We start from the raw sequence: 25,264 nt of genomic DNA on the forward strand, positions 1-25,264 counted from the left end.
AGCAGTGAATCCCAATCCCCTTGCCTAGTATCATTCCAAGTACGGTTTTGAGCGACGGCGGCATTGTTGATGATCACATGAATCGTGCCAAAGGTCTTGACGGCATTCTGGATGATGTTACCGCCATTCTGCGGAGAACTATAGTCTGCGACGGCTTTCCCACCAGATTTGCTTATCTCGTTGACGATCTGATCGACAAGTGGCTGTAGCCATGTCAGTCAATAGATGTTGGACCGCAATGATCTTCAGTAATACCTTGTTAGAATGGTCATGGACAACAATGTTAGCGCCTCGAGATGCAAAGGATGTTGCATACAGCCGGCCGAGTCCATGACTGACCCCCGTCACGACTATAGTCTGGTTATCGAAGCGGAGCGACATGGTTGGAAGAACTCGTTGTGGGTAGTAATTGACCACTTTTCATAGGGAAAATTGTACAATTCGTGAACTACATAATTGAATAAATGGATTTCCATTGCTTTGACTATGTACTCATATGCTATGTGACTATGCATTGCGTGCTATCAACTGCCATGCATGGCCGGAAATTCTGCTATTGGGAAGGAGAAGGTTGAGAAACCGAGCCTCGTACCACGGCAGGAACTAGAAGACGAATCAGCTCCTTAAACGGCTTGAACAATGTGAAGTGGAGTCCCGAAACTAATTAATAGGCTTATTAGCTATTGTTGTGGAAATGCCGCGGGCCTTCGCTTAGGAGGTCCTGTCAGACCGTCCTTCACTCGGCCCAAACCCAGAGTGTCTTCGTCCAGTTTTGACTACGACACTTACTGATCTCCATGAGGCAAGCATTGCTGGCTTTTAAGACAAGTGACACCTAAGCTAGAAGTGTACTGTGGGGAGCTATGGAAACTGGTCGATTTGATGTATTTTGTCTACTAGCATTCTCCTCTTTTCTACTTAGAACATTGAGCATAAAATGATGATATGGAATGTTTAGCTAGATGATGCTAATAGTGTTATGGCTCGCCCATAGTGGCACGATATGCGACAAATCTTGAATCTCTTAGTCGGATCTCATCTATAGTCTAGCACTGTTCGACGACGCCTGAGACTCTGCTCTCTTTGAATCTGCATCAGCTTGTTCTCGAAGTAACCGTCGTAGAATCTTGCCAGACTGCCATCACGTTAATCTCGGGCTCAGGGCTCTATCAATGACCAGCACTAACCGGGTTCTTGGGAATCATATTGCAGAAGACAATTCCTCCTGTAATATGCTTGATTCTTGCAGTTCTCTCGGCCATATGCTTCAATACCTCCTGTGCAGATACGCTGCACCCAGGCTTTCTGACGATGTATGCCATAGGTTGCTCATCCTCGCCACTGGAACTGTGTCAGTATATATCTAATAGAGTCGTCTGTTTGGGTTGATACATACTGTTTAATGCCAATTACAGCAGCATCCTGCACCTGAGGATGTTCTAGCAATACACCTTCCAGTTCAGCTGGGGCAACTTGATTGCCCTTGACCTTGATCAACTCCTTCACGATGTGTCAGTGTTGCTCCGTGCAGGATCACGATCAAGGCATACCTTTTTTCGATCTATGATGACGTATTTACCATTGCCGTCGGCGAAAGCGATATCACCAGTTTTGAACCAACCATCTGATGTGACAACTTTGGCCGTTTCTTCTGGTTTGCCCCAGTAGCCTTTCATCATGGTTGGTGTTTTGCACCATAGTTCTCCAGATTGGCCCAAGGGCATTTCGCTGGTGCCTTCATCGTTCATTATTTTCACTTCACAATTCGCAACTGGCTCGCCAACAGCTTGAGTTTTTGAGATTTCTTTTTCATCCCAGTTCAACGAAGAGATAGGTAATCTGTTCGCGCGTTAGCACCACGAGCTTGAACGCCTCTTGAGTCCAGGATTTCATACTCAGTCATACCCCAGCCTTGCTTAACGTTTACTTGTCCATTAGGCCACAACTTTTCTAGCTCTTCACACATCTCCCGTGATAGGGGCGCAGCGCCGACGCCAACTTTGCGGACACTTGAGAGGTCATACTTACCTTGCTTTGCTTCTGGATTCTTGGCCATAGCAATCAGGATGGGTGGGACAAGCATCAGCTCGGTGATTTTGAATTGTTCAATGTTTTTAAACAAGGGCACCAAGCTGAATTTCTTCATAATGTAGGTTGGGATGCGACGATATGGTGACATTGTGGCAAAAGTCAATAGTCCAAGTCCATGGTACATTGGCAGCATTGCCAGAAGGCGATGAGGGTGTTGGACTGGATTCAGTGTGTAGAGATGGTTCAGCTGGACACAATTGGCCACAAGGCCATAGTGTGTGAGTTCCACCCCTTTGGGGACACCGGTGGTACCCGACGAGTACAGTAAAGCCACAGTCTGCCTCGCTTCTTCGATCGTCGAGATCTCTTTCCATCGAAAATCCTTGCCATTGTCTACTGACGCAATCAGTTGGCCCCAGTGTCGTATCCCTCCAGCATCTTTGCCATGACCTTCCAGTGGAGCATCATCGAAAATAAAGATCTTCCTAGAGTCATAGTTGGCAAGCCGAGCAGCCTCAACTGCGCTATTGATACTTGCTTCAGCAATCAGCAGAAACCTTGGTTGGGAATCCGTGAGCTGATATGCCAGCTCGCGAGGCACAAAAGCAGGATTTGCGGTGGTGATGATACCACCAGCCATGACTACTGCCATGAAAACCACGGGGAAGAAAATATTGTTTCCCGAATAGACCAATACACGATCATTTGGGCGGAGGCCGGCGGCTCGTAGACCGGCAGCAATCCTTTTGCACCACAGGGCATATTCTCGCCATGTTAAGTGCAGAGTCTCCGGTCTATCGGTATCGAAATAAGCTGGAGTGTCTGGTAATGTGTCGTGAGGATTGCCGAGAATGAGTGACGGGATAGATGTGATGGGAATGTCCACACTCCATCTTGACTTTTGTGGCATTGTGAAGGATGCTGGTGTGATATTGGCTGGAACAGAGGATAGTCAGTATGCGAAGCACTGGTCGGCTTTGGCTAGCTCCAGAAGACGACAGGGCGTGTTCATATTCATATTGCTTTGCAGATCAGGCATTTGTAGATTCAGAGGTAGGGCCCCGTCAGTATGGTCAGCGAGCCTCGCCAGGCGGGCGACGGTTGACGGAAAAGCGTCCGGGCCATAACCAGCCTCGGCACGTGGGGGACTGTCAATAGGAGCACCTCATATGAACAAACTCTTGGGAACAAATTGTGGCACTTCCAACTGAGTGCTTGTACTGCCAGGGGTCCGCTTCGATACAGGTCTGTTGCTGGTCTGCTGACCTTACTTGATATCGTGCACCTGGCTGTAGCGTGGGCTAGGATTAACAACACGCCCTCCCACAATGGCCGTGACAAACGCGACACGATGACAATAGAGCCGTTCCCTGAACCCCAGAAAAACCCTGGGACCGTATTTGCGTCATATTTAGAAGACACTGGATGCTGTATTGGCCATTGAACAGACAATACCAGACCCATACTACCATTTACCTACCTACCTACCTATGCGAAGGACGTCTCGGCAAGAGGTCACCTTTGTCCCTGGGGGCGAAGGACGAGCCTATGTACTGTCCCTGAACATGTGAAGTTAGTCCAGACTCGATTGCCAGATGCTTTGCCAGCATATAGTATAGAGAATGGCGAAAGTACGCTTCTCAGAGGGATCCAATTCCAGAGTTTAGCAATGACATGAAGAGCCAAGTCAGATGAGGCCCCCAGGCATACTCCAGAGGTTCTGGAGCTCATGGACTGGTAGACTTGGGGGGCCTGGCAGGCCAAGGACCCCCGCCGGCCCCTATAGGTCCCTCGGTCTCTCGAAACCCCCTTGGCGCCTCGGGCCCCTCCCCCCGCACTGGGGTACCAACGGATGGCGATAGTCAGACTTACATGAAATTCCTCGAGGGCACGATTCCTCCAATGAATTTCACTTGTGAATTACTACGATTACATTTTAGAGAGCAACATGGTTCGTATGGACTCTAATGGTCCTCTCTAAGCCTTTATCCATAATTCCCTTCAGCTTGGAACCATAGTGTGGCGGGATGAGACCCCTCCCGTCCTCGAACCTCCGTCTACTCCATTCATCGATCGACTCGACCGCCTCCCATCCTCGGCTTTGGCCTTTGCCAATTGACCATTTTGAGATCGTCAATTCATGCTTAGTCTTTCCCACAAATCCTACTCATCTTTCCCGTCTTCCACGGCCGTCGGCTGTTTCTCATTATCCTCAACATGTCTCACCCTGCCACAGGCAACCCAGCACCGATGGGCCGTGAAACCGTTCCCACTGGCGGCACATCCATAGCGGTTGCCCACAAGACCTTCAAGAGGCGTGCCAGCAAAGCCTGCTCGTTTTGCCAATGGCGCAAAATTCGCTGTAATGTTGAGGACCGCCACCCCTGCAGCAATTGTGTCTTAGAGAGCATCGAATGTGCCATCACAAAGACGAGACAGTCCAAGTATGCCTGTCCTGCTTTCCCACCTGCTGTAATCCTAAGTTGACATGGTATCACAGGAAATCAAAGCTCGACCACTCCGTACAAGCCTCAAACCCTGTACAAGCATCGGAAAGTGCAAATGCTGTCGCAATCACCGCAGACCAGGCCAGAAGTGTCGCCAATGGCAATGGCAGCCATGTGCAGCAAGTTGAGCCACGTTCACCAGAGAACGTAATTCCCATCCACCGTGTGCCTTCTCCTCATGATCCAGACGAAGTGGCAGCCTCTTTCCCCATTCACTACCCAGATGAGATCGTTCAAGGTATGTAAAAGGACCTTATGGCCAGATACCTAGTGACCTTGTTCATCAGCTCCTTCTCTCAATCTGACTCCAAGCGTCAATTCCGGCACATCGCCTCAAGGTACTAGCGATGCCATGATCAAGACTTCTTCCTCGTTAGGAACAGTCTGCCTACCGGAGTTTTTGGAGCCTGTTCCCAGCCATCTACCCGCAGAAGATATTGAGTATCTTCATAAGAAGGGCTGCTTTGACATTCCAGCCCCAAAATTTCGCGATGCCATTCTTCGCTGTTATTCTGAGTTCTCCCACCCGTACATGCCCCTTCTCGACCTCGGTCGATTCCTCTATGCCATCACAGATCCATCACCCAACACCAGTCGCATCAGTCTTCTCTTATTTCAAGCTGTCATGTTTGCGGGAAGTGCGCATGTTGATATCAAACCACTCCGCATGCTGGGTTTTCTAACCCGTAAAGCAGCTAGAAAGGCATTATTCATCAAAACAAAAGTGCGCCAATTCACGTTTAACAGCACTTTAAGTCCCTTCAACTGACAAATCACAGGCTCTCTATGATATGGAGTACGAGAAGAACAGGATGGCAGTCATTCAAGCCCTAGGCCTTATGTCATATTGGTATGAGACTCCAGATGACCAAAAGAATGCTTGCCATTGGCTTCGAGTTGCACTATATTTGTGCGAGCGTGAAGGTTTGAACCGTAATCCAGCAACCATGGACATTCCAGAATATGAAAGGCGGATACGAAGACGAATTTGGTGGTCCTTTATCACGCGCGATCCATTGTGCGCTCTTGGTCTGAAAGCACCCCTCAGCCATTATCCACGGGATCATGACGTCCCTGAATTGACCATTGAGGATTACGATCTCGGCGATGTACCCCTACCTGGCTTCAACAAGGTAGGAGTTCGCTGGCCACCTGGAAAGAGACGCCTTTTGTGCCTGTCGACAATTTCGCAAGCGCAACTCAATAAGCACCTCTACTCGGTATTGTCCCAGCAGTACAAATTGGGAGACTATCGCCGCAGAGCCGGAAAGTCTGATGGCAAATCGTCGAAGATGGTTCTTCTACCCCTGACTACCGAAGCTGCCAGATCTCGAATCGACCAGCTCGAGAGTTCCCTCGAGTCATGGCGAGCGTCTTTGCCATCTGAACTTCGAACCACGACGGTAGGATCCGAGATCTCTGACTCGGGGTTCGAGCCATTTATCGTCATTCGCACAGTGTTACATCTTGTTTATCACACCGGCCTCATCACCTTGTACCGGCCGTGGCTACGACCGTCTCAACCAGAAGACGCCTTCCAGAGCAAGGTACGCTCAACAGTCAGGCACTCAGCACAGTCAATTACAGAGCTGTCCGTAGAGCTCCATCGGCTTGACCTCGCCCGCCATCTTCCTCAGACCGGAATCAGTGCGCTTGTTGCTGCAGTGGTCAGTCACATCTCCGATATGCTGTCCAGTGAGGAGTCCATTCAGAAGGCTGGTGTGCGCGGGTTCGAACAATGCTCACATTTGCTGAATGAGCTGCGCGAAAACTACTATGCGGCTGATTTCTCGGCGGATTTTATCCGTCTACTGGCTCAGGCAAGAAAGCTATCACAAAAATCCTTGACGGGTCAGACAACGCTGGCCATGCCGGAGAACGACCTCGAAGATCAAGTCTCGGCGCAATCCCGCTTCAACTCTGTTCTTGACAATCCGGATGACGGCAAACGAGTAGCTGAGGTTACTCGGCCCTTGCCTGAAGCTCTGTTTCCAGAGGGCACTAGCTTGTCATACGATTCAGTCGCGCTCCAAGAAAGTATTGGGTGGGATGTGCCATTGGAGCAACGAGGTGCCGTCGAAGGTGCCCAGCACATGTTTTCCTTTCAGCAAGACAATCTAGAGTGGGAACTACCGCTCGACTTTGGAAGTGCCTTACAAGATGCCCAAGTATCGATACCTGGACAGCACGCTGACGAATGGGATTATTACCGCAACTTCCGAGACGAAACAGTCCGGCTTCTCGGTGATTTCTACCACGATTTTCAACCTGTTTTACCGATTGAAGTGGGCGAGGAAGCAATCTCGATGCAATAATGTTTGAGAGGGAGGTCGACACTCATAACATGGGAAGTTTTGCAGGAGCTTGCATATACCATCGATGGATTTTTCTGACTGGTTTCGATTGACGAGATAAATAATGCTACTTTTAAGGTCATGCCAAGTTGACTCTCCTCGATCAAGAATGTTTGAATCATATGGTCTTCCAAACTCATCCGGAAAGTTATATTCATTTCTGGATCTAGCTAGTGTGAAGCTCTTATCAAAATTTTGCTTCAACCTGTGTGTGCGTGTCTCCTAGTGCCCAATCACTTCGGAACCTGTTTGACCGAACCTTTTCAGCCTGGGCCTTCGTGAATCCTTTTGCTTGAGTAGCTGGGTTATAGCCTAGCCCGGTCAATTTGGCCACCTCGTCGTTTGAGACCTTCTTGCTAGGCTTTCCGCTGGCATTCTTGTAAATGGTCACGACACCTGCGCCTCCCAGACCAAGGTTGTGCGCAAGAGCCGCGGAGGTACCTTCGACTAAACGATTGTTAGCCCATCCGCGAAGATGCCATACGAGCTCAGCGCACTGAGCCAGGCCAGTAGCACCTAGTGGATGGCCCTTTGAGAGCAGGCCTCCCGATGGATTGATCAAGGTTTTGCCACCATAGGTGATATTGCCAGCCCGGACATATTCGTGGGCCTTTCCAGGTTCACACAGTCCGAGGGCATCGATGAAGACCATTTCCGCGGGCGAGAAACAGTCGTGAAGTTCCACCAGTTTGATATCATCGATTGATTTCACATTTGCTTCCTTAAGGACGTCTTGGATGATAGACTTAGTGATGCCATGTCCAACGAGATTAAACGACGATCCATTAAACGTAGAGATGGGGTCTGTCGCTATGCGTTGTCCTGCTATAAGAATTGCCTGTGATTTCAACTCGGGGCGAGCGTCGAGAAATGCTTGCGACACGACAACGGCGGCTGCGCCACCATCGCTCGTAGGACAACATTGTGTCTTAGTAAGGACACCTTCGATCTTAGGCGCACTGAGTATTTGATCTAATGTGTAGACGTCCTGGAATTGCGAGTACGGATTCCGCTGAGAGTGTTCATGGTTGACTCGCGCAATTTCCGCAAAATCGCGTGGTTCTGCCCCATATCTAGTAGAGGAGATCAAGGTTTAGCATAATATTCTCCAAAGCAATACCTGAATTCTTACTTGTCAATATACTCTTGCGCCGCATTGGCAAACAGTTGAGCAGCAAACGGAGCTTTGGATGCCGGCCGGATGCTGTCGCTGATGGCCTTACTTCTTTCCAAGGGGTCTGTCCTGTCCTTCCAGAATGAGGCCAGACTCCCGGGGTTCATCTTTTCGAAGCCTACAACCAGGACACAATCAGCAGCCCCATATGCGACAGAGTTCCTGGCCATCGCCAGGCCAGTTGAGGCGGTGGCGCAATTGTTGTTCTGGTTGTAGATAGGAATTCCAGTCATGCCAAATTGGTAGAAGACTCGCTGTCCGCAGGTACTATCGCCATAGCAGTAGCATGCGACACCCATATCCACGTCGTCGTAGTTAATATGAGCATCCAGCATGGCTTTGATGCCGGCCTCATACCCAAGCTCATTGTAATCAACTTTGCCTCGTGGCTTGACAAATTTGGTCAAGCCAACACCCAGCACATAAGCCGGCATTTGAGATCTCTTAGAATACATGGCTTTGGCTAGTGTCGTTGCAGTTGGAACTATTACAGATTGATTTGAGAATCAGATGTTTGTATCCCTAAGAATAGGCGTTGTCGACCTGAGACTTGAAGTTGGGGTGTCACTATAGGCATGTGTCCCATATACTGTTATTTGCCATGCACCACCTGTAGTGAGGGCACCTAGGCTTCTGCCAATTCGTCTCGGCCCATGGCAGTAAGCCCATGGTCATCTCGTGAGGAGCCAAGGTTGAAGTGGTTTTGATGCTTGATACCCCGTAGCCGTCTGCCAGCTTCTCCGCAATTGTCTGCTGCAAAGTGGGGTCGACAAACCAACCGTTATGCGCCAGCCGTTAACCGTCTGCCAGGCCGTCAGCCGTTGATGCACGTGATAAGGCTGTATCCCGTGTGCCGTCCTCGGCCCCTTTTCCCCACACAGCAGGACTCCCCTATCGCCCGCCCACCTGTTCTACCTGCAAGTCAGTAGAGTTGTCACGACATACTCAACAGTCAGATCATGGCATCAAGTGAGATTGAATGGCTTAGGTCTTTGCTTTGCTCAAATGGTCTTGTTTCGAGTACCCACACATTCTTCGGGCATCTGACTAGAGCTTATGCCGCTTTTGCCCGCTCCGTATTCTAGCCATCTCGCGATCCACCACTCCAGAAGCAAGGCGCTTTACACCAGCAAATACCTCTCTCACGTTTTGTGCTTCAATGACATCTCTCTCCGGCCGTTGAATCAGATATTTAATTCCCAGGAGACTTGAGGGGTTCAGATGATCCCCAAGCCATTCGTCCAATTCCTTAAATACCGACGGTAAGAATGAGATCTTGCTCTCATTCTTAGGTGTTGGATCAATGCCAAACGACAAAAATGAGATTTCATCTCGATCATCAGTGGCTGGATTGATGATTTTGTTGACGAATCCACATTTGAGCAGTTCTTCAGCTTGGAGTCGTCGGCCTGTGAGTAAGGCTTCATTTGCGAGTGAAATCCCCAGCTTCTGCACAACTGTCCGTGACGTGCCAGCTTCAGCCACCAACCCCAGAGATGCAAAGGGAAACAGCAAGTATGCCTTTGGATCTGCGTATACGAAATCACCAAAGGCAACAATCGCGGCGCCGCCACCGACCGCTGGGCCATTGAGGGCAATCACCAGAATCTTGGAATGCGTGGAGAGTGCCCGAGTCAGGTAGAAGTTAGCTGCAACCAATTCCTGTAGGTGGTGCTGTCTAACATCTCCGTCTGTCTTCCAGGAAGACTTATTGATGTCTGCACCTCTATAATATGTCAGATCATGTAACAACAGGCCCCCCTTAGTCAAGACCCTGATCATAGAGACCTCGAATCAAACTCACGCGCAGAAGAATCGTCCTGTTCCAGTGACAACGGTCACAACAACATCTTTCAGCTGATCGATTTCATCCAAAGTTCTTGCAAAATCGTGAAATTCTCGTAATGAGAGTGCATTGAGTCGATTCGGTTTGTTAAGTGTCAAAATCGCAAATTTGCCCCTTGTCGTATAGGAGATCATTGGCGGTGATGTAGCCATCTCAATTGTCTCAGATTTGGCTAAACACAAATAAATGGTCTGAAATCACTCATTAAAATGCGAATTGTAAACAAGTCTGAACCCTGATATGCGTGAGAGTGAACAAACTCTCAGTGCTGGCACCGGATATCCACCCCGCGGACCGAGGGCGTACCCTGTGCACTCCATCTCACTGTAGCGATTGACCGTCCGACTTTTCTCCGGGCTTCGATATGTAATCCATTTATAGAGATATGAGGAATGACCATTCCTACATGATGCAGATCTCAGATCTGAATTATATATCTTGATACGCTGTGCACCACTCAACCCGCCACCTATTTGCAATTCTCCTCAAAACTTTCTACAATGGCAGCTTCGCGTCCAGACTACCTCAGTTCAAGCTGGAGGGAGGGGATTTTCAGTAAGAATGTCATCACTGCGAGTTCAGCAAAACTGGAACTTCAGCATCCCTAACCTACCGTCACAGACAATAAAGTGGTCTTCTGTACAGGAGGAGCAGGCGACATCTGCAGTGTCCAAGTTCGGGCATTGGTGTACCTGGGAGCAAATGCTTGCATTGTGGGACGAAATGTCGAAAAGACCACGAAGATGGCCAAGTCATTGGCCAACGTCCGCAAGGGAGCACGAGTTCTTGGTTACGGTGCAGTAGATGTCAGAGATTTCGATAGTCTCCAGAAGGCGGTCCAGGATTGTGTAAAAGAACTCGGTGGAATCGACTTTGTCATGTCAGTCATGCATGATTCATCCATCTCCCGACTACCACCCCAACTCTTTGTTTGTTTTGCTGACGATGAAATCCAGAGCTGGTGCTGCTGGAACGTTTCTCGCACGCATCGCAGATATGTCACCACGTGCTTTCAAATCAGTTATCGACATCGACCTGATCGGTTCGTTCAATACTCTCAAAGCCGTCCTGCCGTATCTTGAGGAATCGGCGGCAAAGTATCCTGCCACTGGAGCGGCAAGTACGTAGTTTTTTTTACCAACGCAATGACTTTTATGAATACTGATGTTGCCCCCCCACAGCACCTGCAAGTGGAACCGGAGGACGAATCGTGTTCATCAGTGCCACTTTACAGTATCAAGGCACGGCACTTCTGGCACATGGATGTGCGGCAAAAGCAGGTGTCGACACCTTATCTTCGGTGGTTGCCATCGAGTATGGCCCTCGAGGAATCACGTCAAATATCATTGCTCCCGGCCCGATCGGCGGAACCGAGGGTGTGAGAAGACTTGAATCTGCAGAAGGATACAATAAACCCGTGGCTACGATTCCGAGCCAGAGATTCGGCACTGTCAAGGAAATTGCAGATGCAACGATTTTCCTCTTTGGAGACACTGGCAGCTACGTGAATGGAGACACTCTTGTCGGTACGTTGGATGCTTTTTCTAATTCTACACACTATACCTATACTGGTGACTGACTTACTCTTACTCCCAAAGTCGATGGTGGTGCTTGGAGAGCTCAGGGTGGCGCCAACAAGAACGGAGAGTATCCTTACCCGGAGTACTACTTGTCGACTTGGGGCCCGGGCAAAACGACTGCGAAACTATGAAGAAAATCTACCTCGGTATCAAAGCACCGTAATCGAAGGGACTACATGGATTGAGAAGATCACATGCAAAAATGCGTGCAGAGCTATCATTGTACATTATGTTACTTGGTCAGAAATGGCAATGTTCAGTCCCACCGAATACACGTGTAAAATCTACACCATGGTACGCAGCCCTCGAGAGTTCATCGCAGACTGATGCAACTGATCTGTTCTAATCGTTGTGAGGCTGACGGTTGACGCGCCGGCCATGGGCAACGGCTAAGGCAACCCAAGGCCAAGAACTACTTGCTCGTAGCTAAGAGTTTTTCAAGTCGTGACGCTTGTAGCATGTGGCCAGACCTCAGTCCCGTCAGCCGTAACCCAGCCGCTAGTATAGTATGTGTAGTGTGGGGAAATCCGGGGCAGCCTTTCATATCCCACAAAGCAAGAGTGTGGGCAGACCTTGATCACGAGCCGGCCGTGGCCCAAGGTTAAGGCAGAGCTCAGCTGTTCTATAATGTGCGAAGGCAAACGGACAACATTCATGATGCTTCAGTACTCCAGTACATATATCAAGGGGTCTTCGAACATGTAGACAATGATTAGTATTCCTCGACCCCGTATCAAGGATCCAATACCAACACCAGCAGTCCAAACCATTCGAGACTCGTGAATTGTTGCTTCTCAGGATGTCTCCTAAGGATCAACCAACCGACGTCGACGAGAAGGTACTGTCGCAGTCTTCTCAGCAGTCCATCCACAAAGAAGACATCGCACAGTCGGTGCAGATAGACCAAGAAGAGCCTGTTGTCCAAGACTGGTCGGAGAAAGAAGAGAAGAAGCTCGTGTAAGTACATACCTAGTGGCAACTCTCGAAGAGGATCTATCGTTCGCAGTCTGACATAGGGTAGGAGGAGGATTGACAATCATGTCTTCCCCATGCTTTGCATCATTTTCGGCTTCTCTCTTCTTGACCGAACCAACATCTCGGCCGCGTATATTGCGGGCATGTCAGAGGATTTGGAACTGCACATTGGGTAAGTTCCCTTTCTCCCATGGGATTGGAAAATACTTCTGCAAAATCTGGATACACTGACGAATTCATTCATCGACACATACAGAGCACGATATTCAATCGCATTGCTGGTCTTTTTCATCGGTTATGCTCTTTTCGAGATTCCCTCCAACATGGTGATTCGTCGTGTCGGTGCTCGCGTGTGGCTCCCGTTTCTCATCATCGTCTGGGGATCATCAGTTCTGGCAATGGGGTTCGTGCATAGCTGGGTCTCATTGACTGTCCTGAGAGTGATCTTAGGTATCTTTGAGGCTGGATGTGAGTGTTCGCTGTACTGTTCTCCAATGCTGTGGCGCTCATCCTATGACAGTGTATCCTGGAGCTGTTTTCATCATTGCCTCCTGGTATAAAAAGTACGAGATGGCGGCTAGAATCTCTCTCTTCTATATGGCTGCCCTCTTCGCCTCTGGATTCGGGCCTATCGTAAGTCGACCAACAAGAATCTTGTTTTCCTAGGCTGAGAATGTCCTAGTTTGCATATGTTCTCTCTTTGATTCGTGTCGGAGACGGTATGTACCGACAGGGCTGGAGATGGAGTAAGTCTTGTTGCTTCTCGCACTCACATGCGCACGTTATTGACCGGTATTGATAGTTTTCATTATCGAGGGTATCTGCACCATCATCGTTGGCTTCATAAGCCCGTGGTTTTTAATAGACTGCAAGTTGGCCAAGATGGCTCTGAGCCTCTCGATCTCCGCATAGCAAGCTAACGACGTTGTATAGTCCCTGAAAAGGCCAAATTTCTCAATGAACGAGACAAACATATTGCGCTGGCGCGCCTACAAGAGAATAGAGTGAAAACATCTTCAGTCGAAGGACACGCGACCGTCAAGGAGGTGCTCCGCATGCTCCTGGATTGGAAACTGATCGTCTTGTAAGCGAACCTTGAAGCAAACCCCTGAGAAAGAAAAATGAGCAAGTCTGTACTAAAAGTCGATCGCCCGTTAGTTCATTCCAATACTTCACAGCAGCTGCGACCGTGTATGCGCTCGCATATTTCCAACCCATCATTCTACGCCAGGGCATGGGATACAGCTATGCACTGGCGCAACTTCTATCCAGCCCACCGTACGTATTCGCGGTGATCATGAGTCTCACGAGCGCATGGGTTTCGGATCGACTCCGGATTCGATGGCCCATTATCTGTGCACAGTGTGCGATCGCCGTGGTGGGTTTGATCATCGTTCTGTACGGACGCCTCCCTGGGGTGCGATACTTTGGTCTTTTCCTGGCTGTGTATGGATCACAGGCAAACGGACCTCAGTTTTTGGCGTATGGACAGAACCAAACGGCTACTTTGAATAAAAAGGGCATCGTTGCTGCTGTCATGATCAGTGTTGGTGCTGCTGGCGGTGTGACGGGAAGTACTATCTTTCGAGCTCAGGATGCGCCGGTATGTTTGATTTTATCTATTCCTGTTGACGGCATGATGATTCCGAAGGCGCTTTGACTAATACCTGTCTGTGACTGTTCTGCAGCAATACATCCCCGGCATGTGGACAACCATCAGTCTGCAAATCATGACTGGTATTATTACTTTCATCACCTCCATGTGGCTCAAGAGGCAGAACAGATTGGCCGACGAAGGAAAGAGACCTGCTTTGGAAGGCGTTGAAGGTTTCAGATACGCTCCATGATCACGTCTGATGTAAAAGTCGAAGAGATTGTCATCGAGGCCACAATAGCAAAGACGCGGGTATCTAAATGACTAGCACAAATGTTACCAAGCTGATGCCACAGCTACAATAATGATACAAATCTTTTCAGCATAATAATTCACCTCCAAATTTCCAAATCCCTTCGTACTGCTGTTCCAATGCTCATGCTTGGGTTACTGGTACACTTTCCCTCGATCCAGTCCCATACGGCTTTCCATATACCTCGCCCAAACAAATCCGGTGATTGAACGAACCTAGCGCTTCCTTGTCCCGTCCCCGCTTCCGTCTCGCACTCTTCCATCAGCTTCCATAGAAGCCTCAGTCATTGGGTATCCCTGCGATCCCAACTCTCCGGTCTCGGTATTCTTCCTTACTCTTTCTCTTTCTAACTCTCGCCTCAGTTCTTCATTGACAGCATCTCGTTCCTCCAGTCTTTTTCGTGCTCCACTTCGGTCGAGAAGTCGTGCCTCTCGTTCAGCCTTCAGTCTCCGCTCCAATTCTCGTAGTCGATGGATCCACTTCTCTTGCCCTTGCCCTTGACCTTGTGCAGCCCCCGTGGTCGTGATACTGGCAATGTCAGATCCTGATGCTGTACTGGGTGGGGCTGGTGGAGCCTCTCGTGGCGGCGGTGGCAGAGCGAAACTTCCGTTGGCCGGAGCGTTGAATGGCCCTGCAGGAATCATCAATCCCGTCGGCCGCTCCCTCTCCCTCTCCCCTGGGGAGAGTCCTGAATTGCGGCTTGAAATCGAGTTCGATCGTCTTGGCCGCACCTCGCCGTTGAAGTTTGCCAAGTGCTCCACGATTCCGGTCGAGTGGTGACGTTGAAGTTCCATATTTCGATTCCGCCTCATGCTGGACGATCGAGCTGGAACTCCAACAACGCCGCTGCCAGACCCATCTGTTTGCTGATTTCCTCCATCACCTGACATAACACTCGAGTACCCTGACGCGCGGCTTTCATTTCGATCGCGTCGAGCGTGCGAATTATGATGATGGGCTTGCTGCTGTTGGAGCAGTTGCAACTCGGCCTTCAGCAGCCGGTTCTCACCTTTGAGTTTACTGATCTCCGGCGTCCGTGCCGATTTTGGCGTCCGATTCCCAGGGTCATGGGTATGAAGTTCCATCTCATTCATCTTGAGTTTCATCTTCTCCCAACTTTCTTCTATCCGTTCGAGCTTGCGAGTCCGCACATCCAGCGTTTGCTCCAATGCCTGGTACTCCTTGTACAACTCCCGCTCAACCCGCTTGATCTTGTCTCGGAATGTCGAAAGCTGTGCTTCAACTTGTTTGGCTGCCACTAACAAATTACGGCTGAAACCAGGCCAGAAGAGCATGTTCCCAATCACCTCCTGAGACGGAAGGTTGCCATTGATCAGACTGTTATTGTGTGCCCAGTCCGGCCCGCACATCGCTGATAGCTTCTTCCAGAGATTGAGGAGAACCTGGTTCCGTTCAGTGAGTTGGTCCTTCAATTGCGTCTCAACCTGGGCCAGCCGTTTCCGGTCGGTTTGTCGAAGACCTTCCAGCTCTGCGATTCTAGCGGATGAATTTGTCAATGCTCTCGTGGTTGAGTTGTGTCCTTTGTTGGCACGGTCAAAGTCAATCTTATCTTGTCGTCGACCTTGCTTTTCACGTTCGTAGGCATCGGCAAATCTCCGGGCTTCATGACTAGTAGACTCGAGGAGGGCATCCCGATCCGCCAGTAAGCCTTCAGTCTCTTCCAGCTTCTTGCGCACTGAAGCCAAATCAAACGTAGTCTGATCCAGGTCCCGACTCATTTTACTCACGGCACTCAGAATGCTACTCCTTGATCCGTTGGGGTCGCCGACAATATTCCGCAGCCCGTCGTCGAGTTCTTGAAGACGATCTCGGAAAGCATCGGCCTCAATATTCCTCGAAGAAAGGGCTCTGCGAAGCTTTCTCACTTCGTCCTTGGCCCCTGTCGCCTCACGGTTGAGATCGTTGATGACTCGTTGAACGTCTTGTTTCTCTTGGCTGGCCACGGCTTCTCGCTGAGCCCTTTCATCCGCAATGCGACGTTCCAGATCTCGACTCTTGTCCCTCTCAGACTCCAGGTTAAGGTGAACCTTCTTGAGGAGGGATTCCAAGTCACCAATCTTAATTTTGTCCGCATCTTGCTCCTCGCGCAAGAATGCAATCTCATTATGACTGCTCTCTTGCTGAACCGTCAACCTTTGCATCTTGCTTTCCACTTCGGCTAGATTTTTTTCCAGGCTCTCAATCTCTCGGTTGGAATCGTCCAGCTCTCCTTTGACGGCCTGGTAGCGTGCGAGATTCTGTTGGGCGTCTTCTTCCAAACGCATCAGCCCTTCTGCCGCCGATCGCATTTCCGCTTGAAGTGCTTTGACATTCTCAATCTGGGCATTCAACTCTTGCTCCAGCCGGGTCACCTCTTCGACTTTCGCATCCAGCTCATCTCCTAGACCATCGATTTCCTCTTGGGCTTCGGCCTTTAGCTGTTGGAAGGCTTGGTCTTGCTCGTCGGCGTCCCGAAGCGCATTATCGCGCTCTTGTGTCAGGAGGTGCAACTCCTCGTTGAATTGATCTGCATCCGCTTGTGCTTGCGCGTCAACGGCGTCGAGCTCGGCCAGTGCCTCGTCAAATTGACCTTGGAGGTTCTGGTTCTCAAGCTTGAGCTGCGAAACCTCATCCCGCAACTCGTTGACTCGAGTTTCGAGGTTCTCACGCTCTTGGTCACTGAGTCGAGACAATCGAGTTCCGTTACTGGCGCGAGAATGGGATCGGGCTCTTGAAGCTGACCGATCGAGGATGCTGTCTCCGGCGACGGATCGTAGACCGCCCATGCGGCCAATCTTCAGATCTTCAATCTCTTGGTATAACCTTTCCTTTTCTTTGTTCCGGGAAGTGAGGGTGGATGCTTGTGCTCCGATCATCTTTTGAAGCTCGGAATTCTCATGTCGCAGTCTTTCTAGGTCTGCCATCTGGGCACGAGCGGCGGCCTCAACACTGCTTGACCGTGAAACGATCGAGCCTCCGATTCGAGATTTACGCGACATTGATCTGCCTTGGGCCATTGACTCGTTCTTCAGCCTTTGGATTTCGTCACGCAGTCTCTTGTTGTCCTCTTCCGACTGCTCACGGGCAATGGTCTCAGCTTCAAGCATGTCTTTCCACATATCCCTTTCCTCGCGCGAGCCAACGTCTGACGCAGCGCCTCGCGTGTCACCAAGCGACTTGACCATCTCGGCCAATCGCCTTTTCTCCGACTCTTTGGCCAGGCTCTCTGATCGGAGCTTTTCAATCTCGATTTCGTTGATCTCGACTCTTTCACGAAGATATATGACTTCCTCTTCTGCGGTTGGGCTTCTCTCTTCGTCGGTGGCATACCCCTGATCCGCAGTCGGCGATTCACGGGTTCCAGATTCCTCGAGTTTCTTCTGCAAATCTCTCACTTGTTTTCGCAAGTTGTGATTATCTTTCTCCAACCTCAGTCGGTCAGATTTCAACTGTACATTTTCTGTAATCATCTCCTTGATGCCATCTTCTGACCGTTTCTGCAGCGCTTGGTCGAGGAAATGAATCTTCATCTTCAAGTCAAAGTTCTCTTTACCAAGCTTCTCGACGGTACTTCTGTGTTCCTTCAAGGTCAGGCCTCTCTTAGGACCTGGGGTCATGCCTAGGGTGCCGATGGTTTTCTCTGGTGATAAACTGCGCTCTTGGCGGTATTGTCGCGCGAATGTACCAGGAACCTCAAGGTCGCGAACATTATTCGCAATTACGGTATCCGTCGGCATGTTGAAGCTGAACTTGGAAGCCTTGGGGGTAATGATGCCACCAGCCTTGCTTGATTTTGGGCTTTCTTCTTGTAGGGTACTCAGGTCGGAAGGTCCAACTTGGCGCTGGGCGCGAAAATCCTCATCACTCATACCCGAAATACCAGACATCATGCTACCGAGGCTTGCCTGGCGCGAGATTGTGTTTCTTGATTTCCGCATGGTACTGGAATCAGGCACCGCGCCGCCCGACTGCAGGGCAAAGTCAGCGCCGAGAGTTGCATCGCTAGCGTCGGTATTGGAGCTAGCCATGGAGTCGTATGACAATCGTGCTTGAGATGATCGCTTGTGAAGATATTTGGGCCTTCTCGAGGGTTTGACGACGGGTTGTTCCCATTCTTGTTGTCCATCCTCCATGCCGGGGACCGAGAGAAATCCAGATTGTGAAATGGAGGCAGTCGAGGGATCCTTCTTAGGGGTGGCCTCGGAATCCTCCTGGCTCGGGTATGACTGCGTCTGTGGCGTCTCAAGCTGATCCTCCTCGTGGGCAGTCTCGTAACCACCGACAGTGGCCATGGATTGAACCCTAGACAACGTGCGTGCGGCAGCAGCTGCGGTGGGGGAGGATGACATATTCTCTAAAGCCGAAGTGTTTGGCATCTGAGGGGTACTATTTTCTATTTCGTCCATATCGGAGAAATGTTGCTGATCGGGCGCCGGGGTCTTGTAGCCCCCGGGGGGAGTCATGGGAGAACGAAGGGGGTTGGATTTGAGAGGTTGGTCGGGGTTGGAAGGGGAATAGGAGCGTGAAACTTGTATGGGCTGTGGCTTCCTTCGGACGGCGATATTGTTGTTGACTATGCCAAACAAATGGGTATCGTCGGCGCCCTGAATTTGCGAGTCTTTACTAGCGGCAAGCTGGGAGGGTTGATCTGGGAGGAAGCTCGACTCGACATCTTGTAACCTTTTGTCCATAGTACTCTCATCGAAAGTGGAGTTCGCTGGTAGGTCCAGGTTTGTGTTTTCGTTGTCAGGTTCATTATGGGCTTGTGGCTGCAGGAGGCTGGAGGGATCGTGGGGCCCGGGCAGTAAGGAGGATGTGTTTTGATGGGAGTCGAACGAGTCGCTGAACAAATCACCATTAAGGCTTGCAGGGGGCGACACATCTTCTTCTTCCTCCTCTGGGTCAAAACCACCGGGGACCCTGGATGAGCGGCGAGCAGTGGATGGACGGTTGGAGAGGACTGAGGACGACATTGTGGAGGCGGACAAGGGGAGCCGCAAGGGCTACTGGGAATCAAGACTGCAGCAGGTATGCAGGGCGAGGGCGATAGAATGCCAGGATTGCATATCTTATCGACTTCGGCGCAGAATCGAGGTCTAAGGGAGGTGGTGGTGAGGGCATGAGTGAGTGACTGTTGTTGATTGTTGGCTGAAGTGATGAATAGAAACGGACTCAAGATGCAAGTGGAGATGGGAAGGTGGACTTTTGACACGCGAGGAAGGAGCAACCTGCGTCCATACACGACGTGGCAACCACCGCAGTTGCAGTAACGCGTCTTGTTTATTAAATGTTAGTGCCCTATCAGCCTACTAATCATAGCCACTAGAGCCTAGACAGGGGCTATTCTACGCTGCTTTTAACTCCATATTCTCTATCTCAACTCTATCTATTCACCGTACAACGTGAGTACTCCGTATGAGTCTTGTGTTCAACAAACTTTGACATTGGCATCTGAAGTTATAGAGTTTCCGCTTTGTTTACTGTTGCATCTGAGACGAAACATGGTAGAGACGCGGAGGTCCTCGGTCTCTCACAATGACTCCCAGCCCCCTATCCCTCGCCCCCTCGAGGCTCTTGGGTTGCCAAATAAACAAACTTCCGCGGAGTTTGTCTAGACAGCCCTAGCATCCTCGCTTATTACTGGCACCTTAGCCCCTCGGCCCCTGGCTAGGCATCATTTTGGGCAGCAAGCAATTGCCCCTATAAAGATCGGAATGTCGATAATCCAGAGAGCATCGATATTTCCACAGCCTCGACTTGGAACAGTAAAGATGGTGCTTGCTTGTCATGTGGAAGGCCATGACGATCAGCATGACTGGTTTTCAAGTGAATCGTCTGCAGCAGCTATATAATACACTCTCCACCCCAATGCTCATCGACCAACCGTTGCCTACACGACAAATCCATCATAAGTCATAATTCGTTGGATATAAATACAGTAGAGTGGCAACAGGAGCAGTCTCTCTATTCGACCTCAATACTGCGTGAGTCGATCTCCCCCCGTTGCGCATCCCCTTCCTCTTTTCGCGTCTGGTAGATCTTTCCCTTTGTGGCTTGTGCATTCTGGAGAGTGTCGATATATGTCCGGAATTTGACAATCTCTCTCAGAAGATAGCTGCTTTTCTTCTCCCAATTGTTCATGGCTTTGGTCGAGTTAGGATGCTTAGTCGTGAATGCGACCAACATCATCCCTCGCAGCTCGTTGTGCTTTTGAAGTTCATCTTCCACATTGTTCACATATGTTTGCAACGCTTTGAGTTGATCCACTTCCAACAACTGTGATGCAAACATGGACTGCTGAGGAGGGCTCCATTCATTAATGTGAGCCCTATCACCCGCCAGCCTTGCTCGCACACCCCCAACGTGCTCCAAAGAGCTCCGCATCGACATTTGAGTGCTAGGTCGAGGAGTGGTGACTGCGTTGTTGGTCACGGGAGGACCATCGGACCCGGGTAGTGGTCGATTTACCACCGAGTCGCTCCAGCCATACTCCATATTGCTGATGCCGCCCATCATTGGTTCTTTCGACAGTCGGGCACTCCAGTAGTTGGCCGTGTGGACAAACTCCTTGACAATTTCGGGTGTCCCTACCGAAAACAGGTGCACCGCTCCGGTTGGCAGACTCAAAGCCCACACATACGGCCGTGCTTTCGAGTATCCAGGGGGCGGAAGCGAACTGGCAATCGTGTGACGAAGCATGAACTTCCAAACTTCTTCGGCATTGTCTTGCCAGTTGCCACCCCCCACCACTGCTCCGGCCTTGGGGGTCCGAGCCTTATGCCGCAATGATTTGGCACTCGCGGAGAAAGAGAAGAGTCTCATCCACCCTTTCTCGATCACAGCGAAGCAGTCGTTCCAATTCCGGTCCTTGGATCGCTTGTCAACACCCTCGAGGTGACACTTATGCTTCACAATTCCTTCCTTGGCCCACGGTGCCCCACAGAGCTCAAGAGACTCATCTTCAAGTAGTGTTCCTGCTTTTGGTCCTTCCTCAACGGGGAACTCGAGCTGATCCTCCCGAATAATGGCTTGACTAAGAGCGTTGGCAAACCCGATCGAAGATTGGTAGTCATTATGTCCATACTCGGTTCCCAATGAGTCCACTGACATCGATGTCAGAGTCTTGCCCAGTGACGCTCGACTCCATGTACTTGACATGGATGGACTCCAAGCCGAAGATTGATCATCGATGCTGGTTCTACTAGATCCAAACCCGGGTGCTGAGGGCAGCCGGGGGCGTGACCGCGTCTTGCTGATCCATCGCGCCCCAAGTGATTTGCTCTCGCCTGTGATTCGTCCACGGTGAGTGTCTGAATGAGCCTTGCTCAGAACGCTAGGTGTGCGTCGAAGCATGTTTGAGCCGATGGTGAGGAAGCTGTTGGGCGGGTATGAAGTGGTGTTTGGTTCCAGTGGCACTCCCGATAATGGCAGCGGCTCCTGGGATATGGACACATAGAAGGCCCTCAAAACATTTTCAATGTGTGATTCCCAAGCTCGGCCAGGCCCACCTTCACAGGTCGAGTTCTGTCTCGATTCCCGGCAGGGAAGGCCCTTTTCCTGTGCTCGTTCATCGGCATCTCCCACGGATGACCCGTTGAAGTTGGACCCAATCGCGGGAGTTCGCAAGGTTTTGTCTGCATCCTTTCCTTGGGCTACCTCGACGATTGTCGGCAAAGCGTTTCGCACAAACTGTACTCGGGTCATCTTTTGCCCGATATCAGCCAAATGCAAATCGGTATTGAGCAGCAATATTGAGTAGCAGATTGTGTGTACAACATCTAAACTTGTTAGCATACAACCCAGAGAGAAGAGACTGTTGGAGCATTACCACTTGATTTAAAGGCATGAGCCTCGTTGCACGCACACCATCGCTTAGCAAATGCATCCACGATTCGGTCCATCTGTTGCGTTTCGCCTTTCAACGCTACGTGGTCGCAGAGGCTTCTAAGCGAATCAAGAATGTCTTGGTTCGACCAATCAAAGAGTTCCATGTATGCCTTGCGCACCTGCTCCCTCTCGGGTCCGGCCTCACCTAACCAGGCTCCGACGGTGGAAGAGTCCACCTCATCATCAACATTGTCAAAAATGCGTCGCGCCTTGGAAACATAGCTCTCATCGGCAGATATTTGGGAAACAAGAGGCACGGCAGCATCTGATGGGGTCAAATCCACCTTCACGTTGACTGGCGTCTCGATGATCAAAGGGGTGCTGGGAGCTGACTTGTACTCGCTCAAATCAGATGTTGAGTCAAGGGCGACAACAGGTATGGAATTTTTGCGAGCTGATTCCAGATGGGTGGCCACTCGGAGTGGAGCCGATGACTTGGTCCTGTCGCTTGGGTCAGGACTCGAAGACGTTCCTGCTTGAGAGGCAGTCGTGACGGTTGCAGGGAGCGACACACGGTCAGATCTCCAGGATCTCTGCCTTGGGATAGTCTTCTTAGATTCCGTGTCAGGCTTGGGGTTGGGACTGTGTGAAGAAGAACGGCCCTTGTTAAGCTCAGAAACGGATTGACGAGCTCGCAGACCAGAGCGGTCGTTGTCGGAATGAATACTGGAATCATGTGGTGATTTCTTGACAGGATCTTCCAGACTGCCCGAGCTGCTGTTGTCGGCGAGAAAAGAGTCCTGATGCGGAATGAGTAGATTGGACGTAGGTTTCTGGTTGGATCTCAATGTTCTGTTGCTTCCATGGGATTCAGTACGGCGGTGGCTAGAGCGATTAGTGGCCTCTTTGCTCAAATTGAATGAGGGTGGAGGAAGATTGGGGGTGTAGAAGCCCTGCATTGAATTTGTTCGAACGTGACCAGAGCCCCTTTCAGCCTGGCTCTCGTTCAGATACGGGTCCATGAACGCTCTTAGGCTGCTGACGGGGCTGGCATCACCCACAACTTCAGGCTCAGGTTTGAATTGAGAAGCCAAGGCCAAGGGCAATGGAGGTGGAACGGCTGTGGAGATTGACTTCTTGCGTCGTCGGAAGAAGGCTGAAGATTTCTTGGTCAGAACCGGGTGATTTTCCTTGTTTGCCGACACATCTGTTGACGGCAATCCGGGGGTTTTGAGGCCACGGCTAGTTGGGGTACTTGGTACCGGAGTCTCGTCGTGCACTGGTGTTGATCGACCATTGGTTTTCACCTGAAGGTCTGAGTGTACTGCAGGCGTTTTAGACGAACCAAAGACGCGCCGGAAAAAGCCAGGTCTGGAGACAGGTGTGATTTCGGCTGGAGATGGGGCGGCGTTGTGCTTTTGATCATGTGCAGCACCAGGATGAGTTAAGGAATTCTTCATGCTATGAATCTGAACTGCTGGCTCATTGTTGTTCTTCACGGTCGCCGTACCTAGGGCATTTGAGCGGCCCTTCCTGCCATGGGCACTCTTTGAGGATCTATTGCTTGGTTTCCGAATGAGGGGTAGGGCGGTGATGGAGGCATTTGGAGCAGGGTGAGACTCGGAGCCAGAGAAGATGCCTGAGGTTGAAGCACCCTCGACTTCACCCGTCATCTTAGCAGTCCGAAGAACCCTCTGCCTGGAGCCGTAGTCGAAGCTGCGCGATCGCCTCTTGCCCACGGCCCCTAGTCTCTCTGACAGACCTGCGAGGTGGCCCAGATCTATACTTGAGGAATTGCTACTGGTGGTACTTTTACCACTTGTGGATGTGTTTTTCTTTCTCCTTGCTCCGGCCGGGGGAGGTGCTCTTTGGGCATCGTAGACCTTTGAACGTACCGAGTCCTCATCTTCACCAAAGATGCTAGGCAATTTGGGAACGTTCTGAGCGCTCTTCGGATGACGGGTAGCCGGACGTGGATGGTTTCGGGGAACGAATTCGGGAATCTTGGGCATGCTTCTCAGGTCGTATGCGTCGCCTTCAGAAGAGACGGAGGAGGAGAGGGTATGTCCTCTGGTCCGCGGACGGGTTGGGGTTGTAGTGTCGTATGTGACATTTCTAGAGTTGTAGGGAGAGTCATCGAAATTGGCGGAGAACTGGTCCAGGGACATGACCAGATTGTCCACCATCGAAGCCCTCAGGATATGATTTGAAGAGAAAGACAGGTCATGGGGATCCTCGACGTCTTCGTTGGCATCAAGGACATGTTCCACGGCTGGGGTTTCTGAGAAGAAAGAACCGGACGCAGCCATGTTGGAGGACGTCTGGGGTCCATGTGCACTTTGAATAGTAGGGGTCGCTGGAGGGTGCCTCGTGGGCCCAGGTGATGATATTGGGAGGTGGTCGTCACGAGAATTAGGGTGACGTATAGATGGGCTGTTGGGAGGGATAGAGAGGGTCGGAGAGGGAAGAGGTTGAGTAGAAGTCATGTCCAACGTGTGGAGTCAAAGTGGCTCTAGCAGACGAGTACCCTGAATGGTCAGTAGGGTTGGGACAGAGGATGTTTGAGACAGCTACCAGTGTGTATGACGGTTGGGTGTCGCACGAGTCAAGGCCGTTGGTCTGACGTTATATGCATGTTCCAGAGATGTGGACTGTGGCATGTGTCTCTTGATAGTGTCAACAGGACTACTCGATCGTCGCACTGGAGGTCGATGAGGACAGCAATTGCGCGTCGTGAGGTCTCGATATAGGGGCGGACACCCGAAGATATGTGAACGGAGTGGTGGTGCGATAAGATCGTCGGGCCGGTAGACTTCTTGACAAATGTCCTGGGGTATTGCAGACGATCTGTCTGGAGTGGATGGGCAGAGGATATGGCCCTGGGTGCGTCGAGAGAACGACTTGTGTTACTTGGTGGGTTTCATCAATGGACAAAACTCAGGAGGTGATGGATGTGGAGAAACGAGTGGAGGCGTTGGGTGCGGGTGCAGCCAAGTGCTAGTGGAGGTTCCTTCCGCACTCAGTTTCGTCCCTTTTCGGAGGTCACTGGAGTGTAGTTGCCCG

At 50.7% G+C, this 25,264-nt stretch overlaps 6 protein-coding genes across 6 annotated transcripts; 2 read left to right on the plus strand and 4 right to left on the minus strand.

Annotated features, from left to right (window-relative positions):
- Window positions 1-1,039: 1,039 nt before the first annotated feature.
- On the minus strand, window positions 1,040-2,941 carry PV10_00587 (uncharacterized protein; the record flags this gene model as incomplete). The annotated part of the gene is made up of 5 exons (XM_016364691.1): window positions 1,040-1,135; window positions 1,188-1,341; window positions 1,397-1,500; window positions 1,551-1,839; window positions 1,896-2,941. 5 exons carry the CDS (start codon window positions 2,939-2,941, stop codon window positions 1,040-1,042), a joined length of 1,689 nt encoding a protein of 562 aa, XP_016228340.1.
- A 1,307-nt stretch (window positions 2,942-4,248) lies between these two features.
- On the plus strand, window positions 4,249-6,931 carry PV10_00588 (uncharacterized protein; the record flags this gene model as incomplete). The annotated part of the gene is made up of 5 exons (XM_016364692.1): window positions 4,249-4,475; window positions 4,532-4,776; window positions 4,826-5,262; window positions 5,318-6,823; window positions 6,899-6,931. 5 exons carry the CDS (start codon window positions 4,249-4,251, stop codon window positions 6,929-6,931), a joined length of 2,448 nt encoding a protein of 815 aa, XP_016228341.1.
- Window positions 6,932-7,079: 148 nt separating this feature from the next.
- Window positions 7,080-8,521, minus strand: PV10_00589 (uncharacterized protein; the record flags this gene model as incomplete). Its single annotated transcript, XM_016364693.1, has 2 exons — window positions 7,080-7,965; window positions 8,025-8,521. 2 exons carry the CDS (start codon window positions 8,519-8,521, stop codon window positions 7,080-7,082), a joined length of 1,383 nt encoding a protein of 460 aa, XP_016228342.1.
- A 3,770-nt stretch (window positions 8,522-12,291) lies between these two features.
- Window positions 12,292-14,314, plus strand: PV10_00590 (uncharacterized protein; the record flags this gene model as incomplete). Its single annotated transcript, XM_016364694.1, has 8 exons — window positions 12,292-12,449; window positions 12,514-12,639; window positions 12,724-12,935; window positions 12,988-13,100; window positions 13,150-13,213; window positions 13,401-13,551; window positions 13,626-14,070; window positions 14,156-14,314. The coding sequence occupies 8 exons, from the start codon at window positions 12,292-12,294 to the stop codon at window positions 14,312-14,314; spliced, it is 1,428 nt and encodes a 475-aa protein (XP_016228343.1).
- A 32-nt stretch (window positions 14,315-14,346) lies between these two features.
- On the minus strand, window positions 14,347-19,533 carry PV10_00591 (uncharacterized protein). The gene has a single exon (XM_016364695.1). It carries the CDS (start codon window positions 19,345-19,347, stop codon window positions 14,590-14,592), a length of 4,758 nt encoding a protein of 1,585 aa, XP_016228344.1. The 5' UTR covers window positions 19,348-19,533; the 3' UTR covers window positions 14,347-14,589.
- Window positions 19,534-20,242: 709 nt separating this feature from the next.
- Window positions 20,243-25,072, minus strand: PV10_00592 (uncharacterized protein). Its single transcript, XM_016364696.1, has 3 exons — window positions 24,776-25,072; window positions 22,203-24,729; window positions 20,243-22,152 (listed from the first exon to the last, which is right to left on the minus strand). Exons 2-3 carry the CDS (start codon window positions 24,685-24,687, stop codon window positions 20,339-20,341), a joined length of 4,299 nt encoding a protein of 1,432 aa, XP_016228345.1. The 5' UTR covers window positions 24,688-24,729; window positions 24,776-25,072; the 3' UTR covers window positions 20,243-20,338.
- Window positions 25,073-25,264: the final 192 nt, after the last annotated feature.

Source organism: Exophiala mesophila, assembly GCF_000836275.1.
Source record: "Exophiala mesophila strain CBS 40295 unplaced genomic scaffold supercont1.1, whole genome shotgun sequence".
Classification (NCBI taxonomy): Eukaryota; Fungi; Ascomycota; class Eurotiomycetes; order Chaetothyriales; family Herpotrichiellaceae; genus Exophiala; species Exophiala mesophila.

What these genes read in the sequence shown, in the direction of transcription:
- PV10_00591 (XM_016364695.1), bottom strand. Translation starts at nt 19,347, where the DNA reads ATGTCGTCCTCAGTCCTCTCCAACCGTCCATCCACTGCTCGCCGCTCA.
- PV10_00592 (XM_016364696.1), bottom strand. Translation starts at nt 24,687, where the DNA reads ATGACTTCTACTCAACCTCTTCCCTCTCCGACCCTCTCTATCCCTCCC. An exon ending in TCATGCCTTTAAATCAAGTG is followed by an intron (nt 22,153 to 22,202) that starts GTAATGCTCCAA and finishes TAACAAGTTTAG; the next exon opens with ATGTTGTACACACAATCTGC.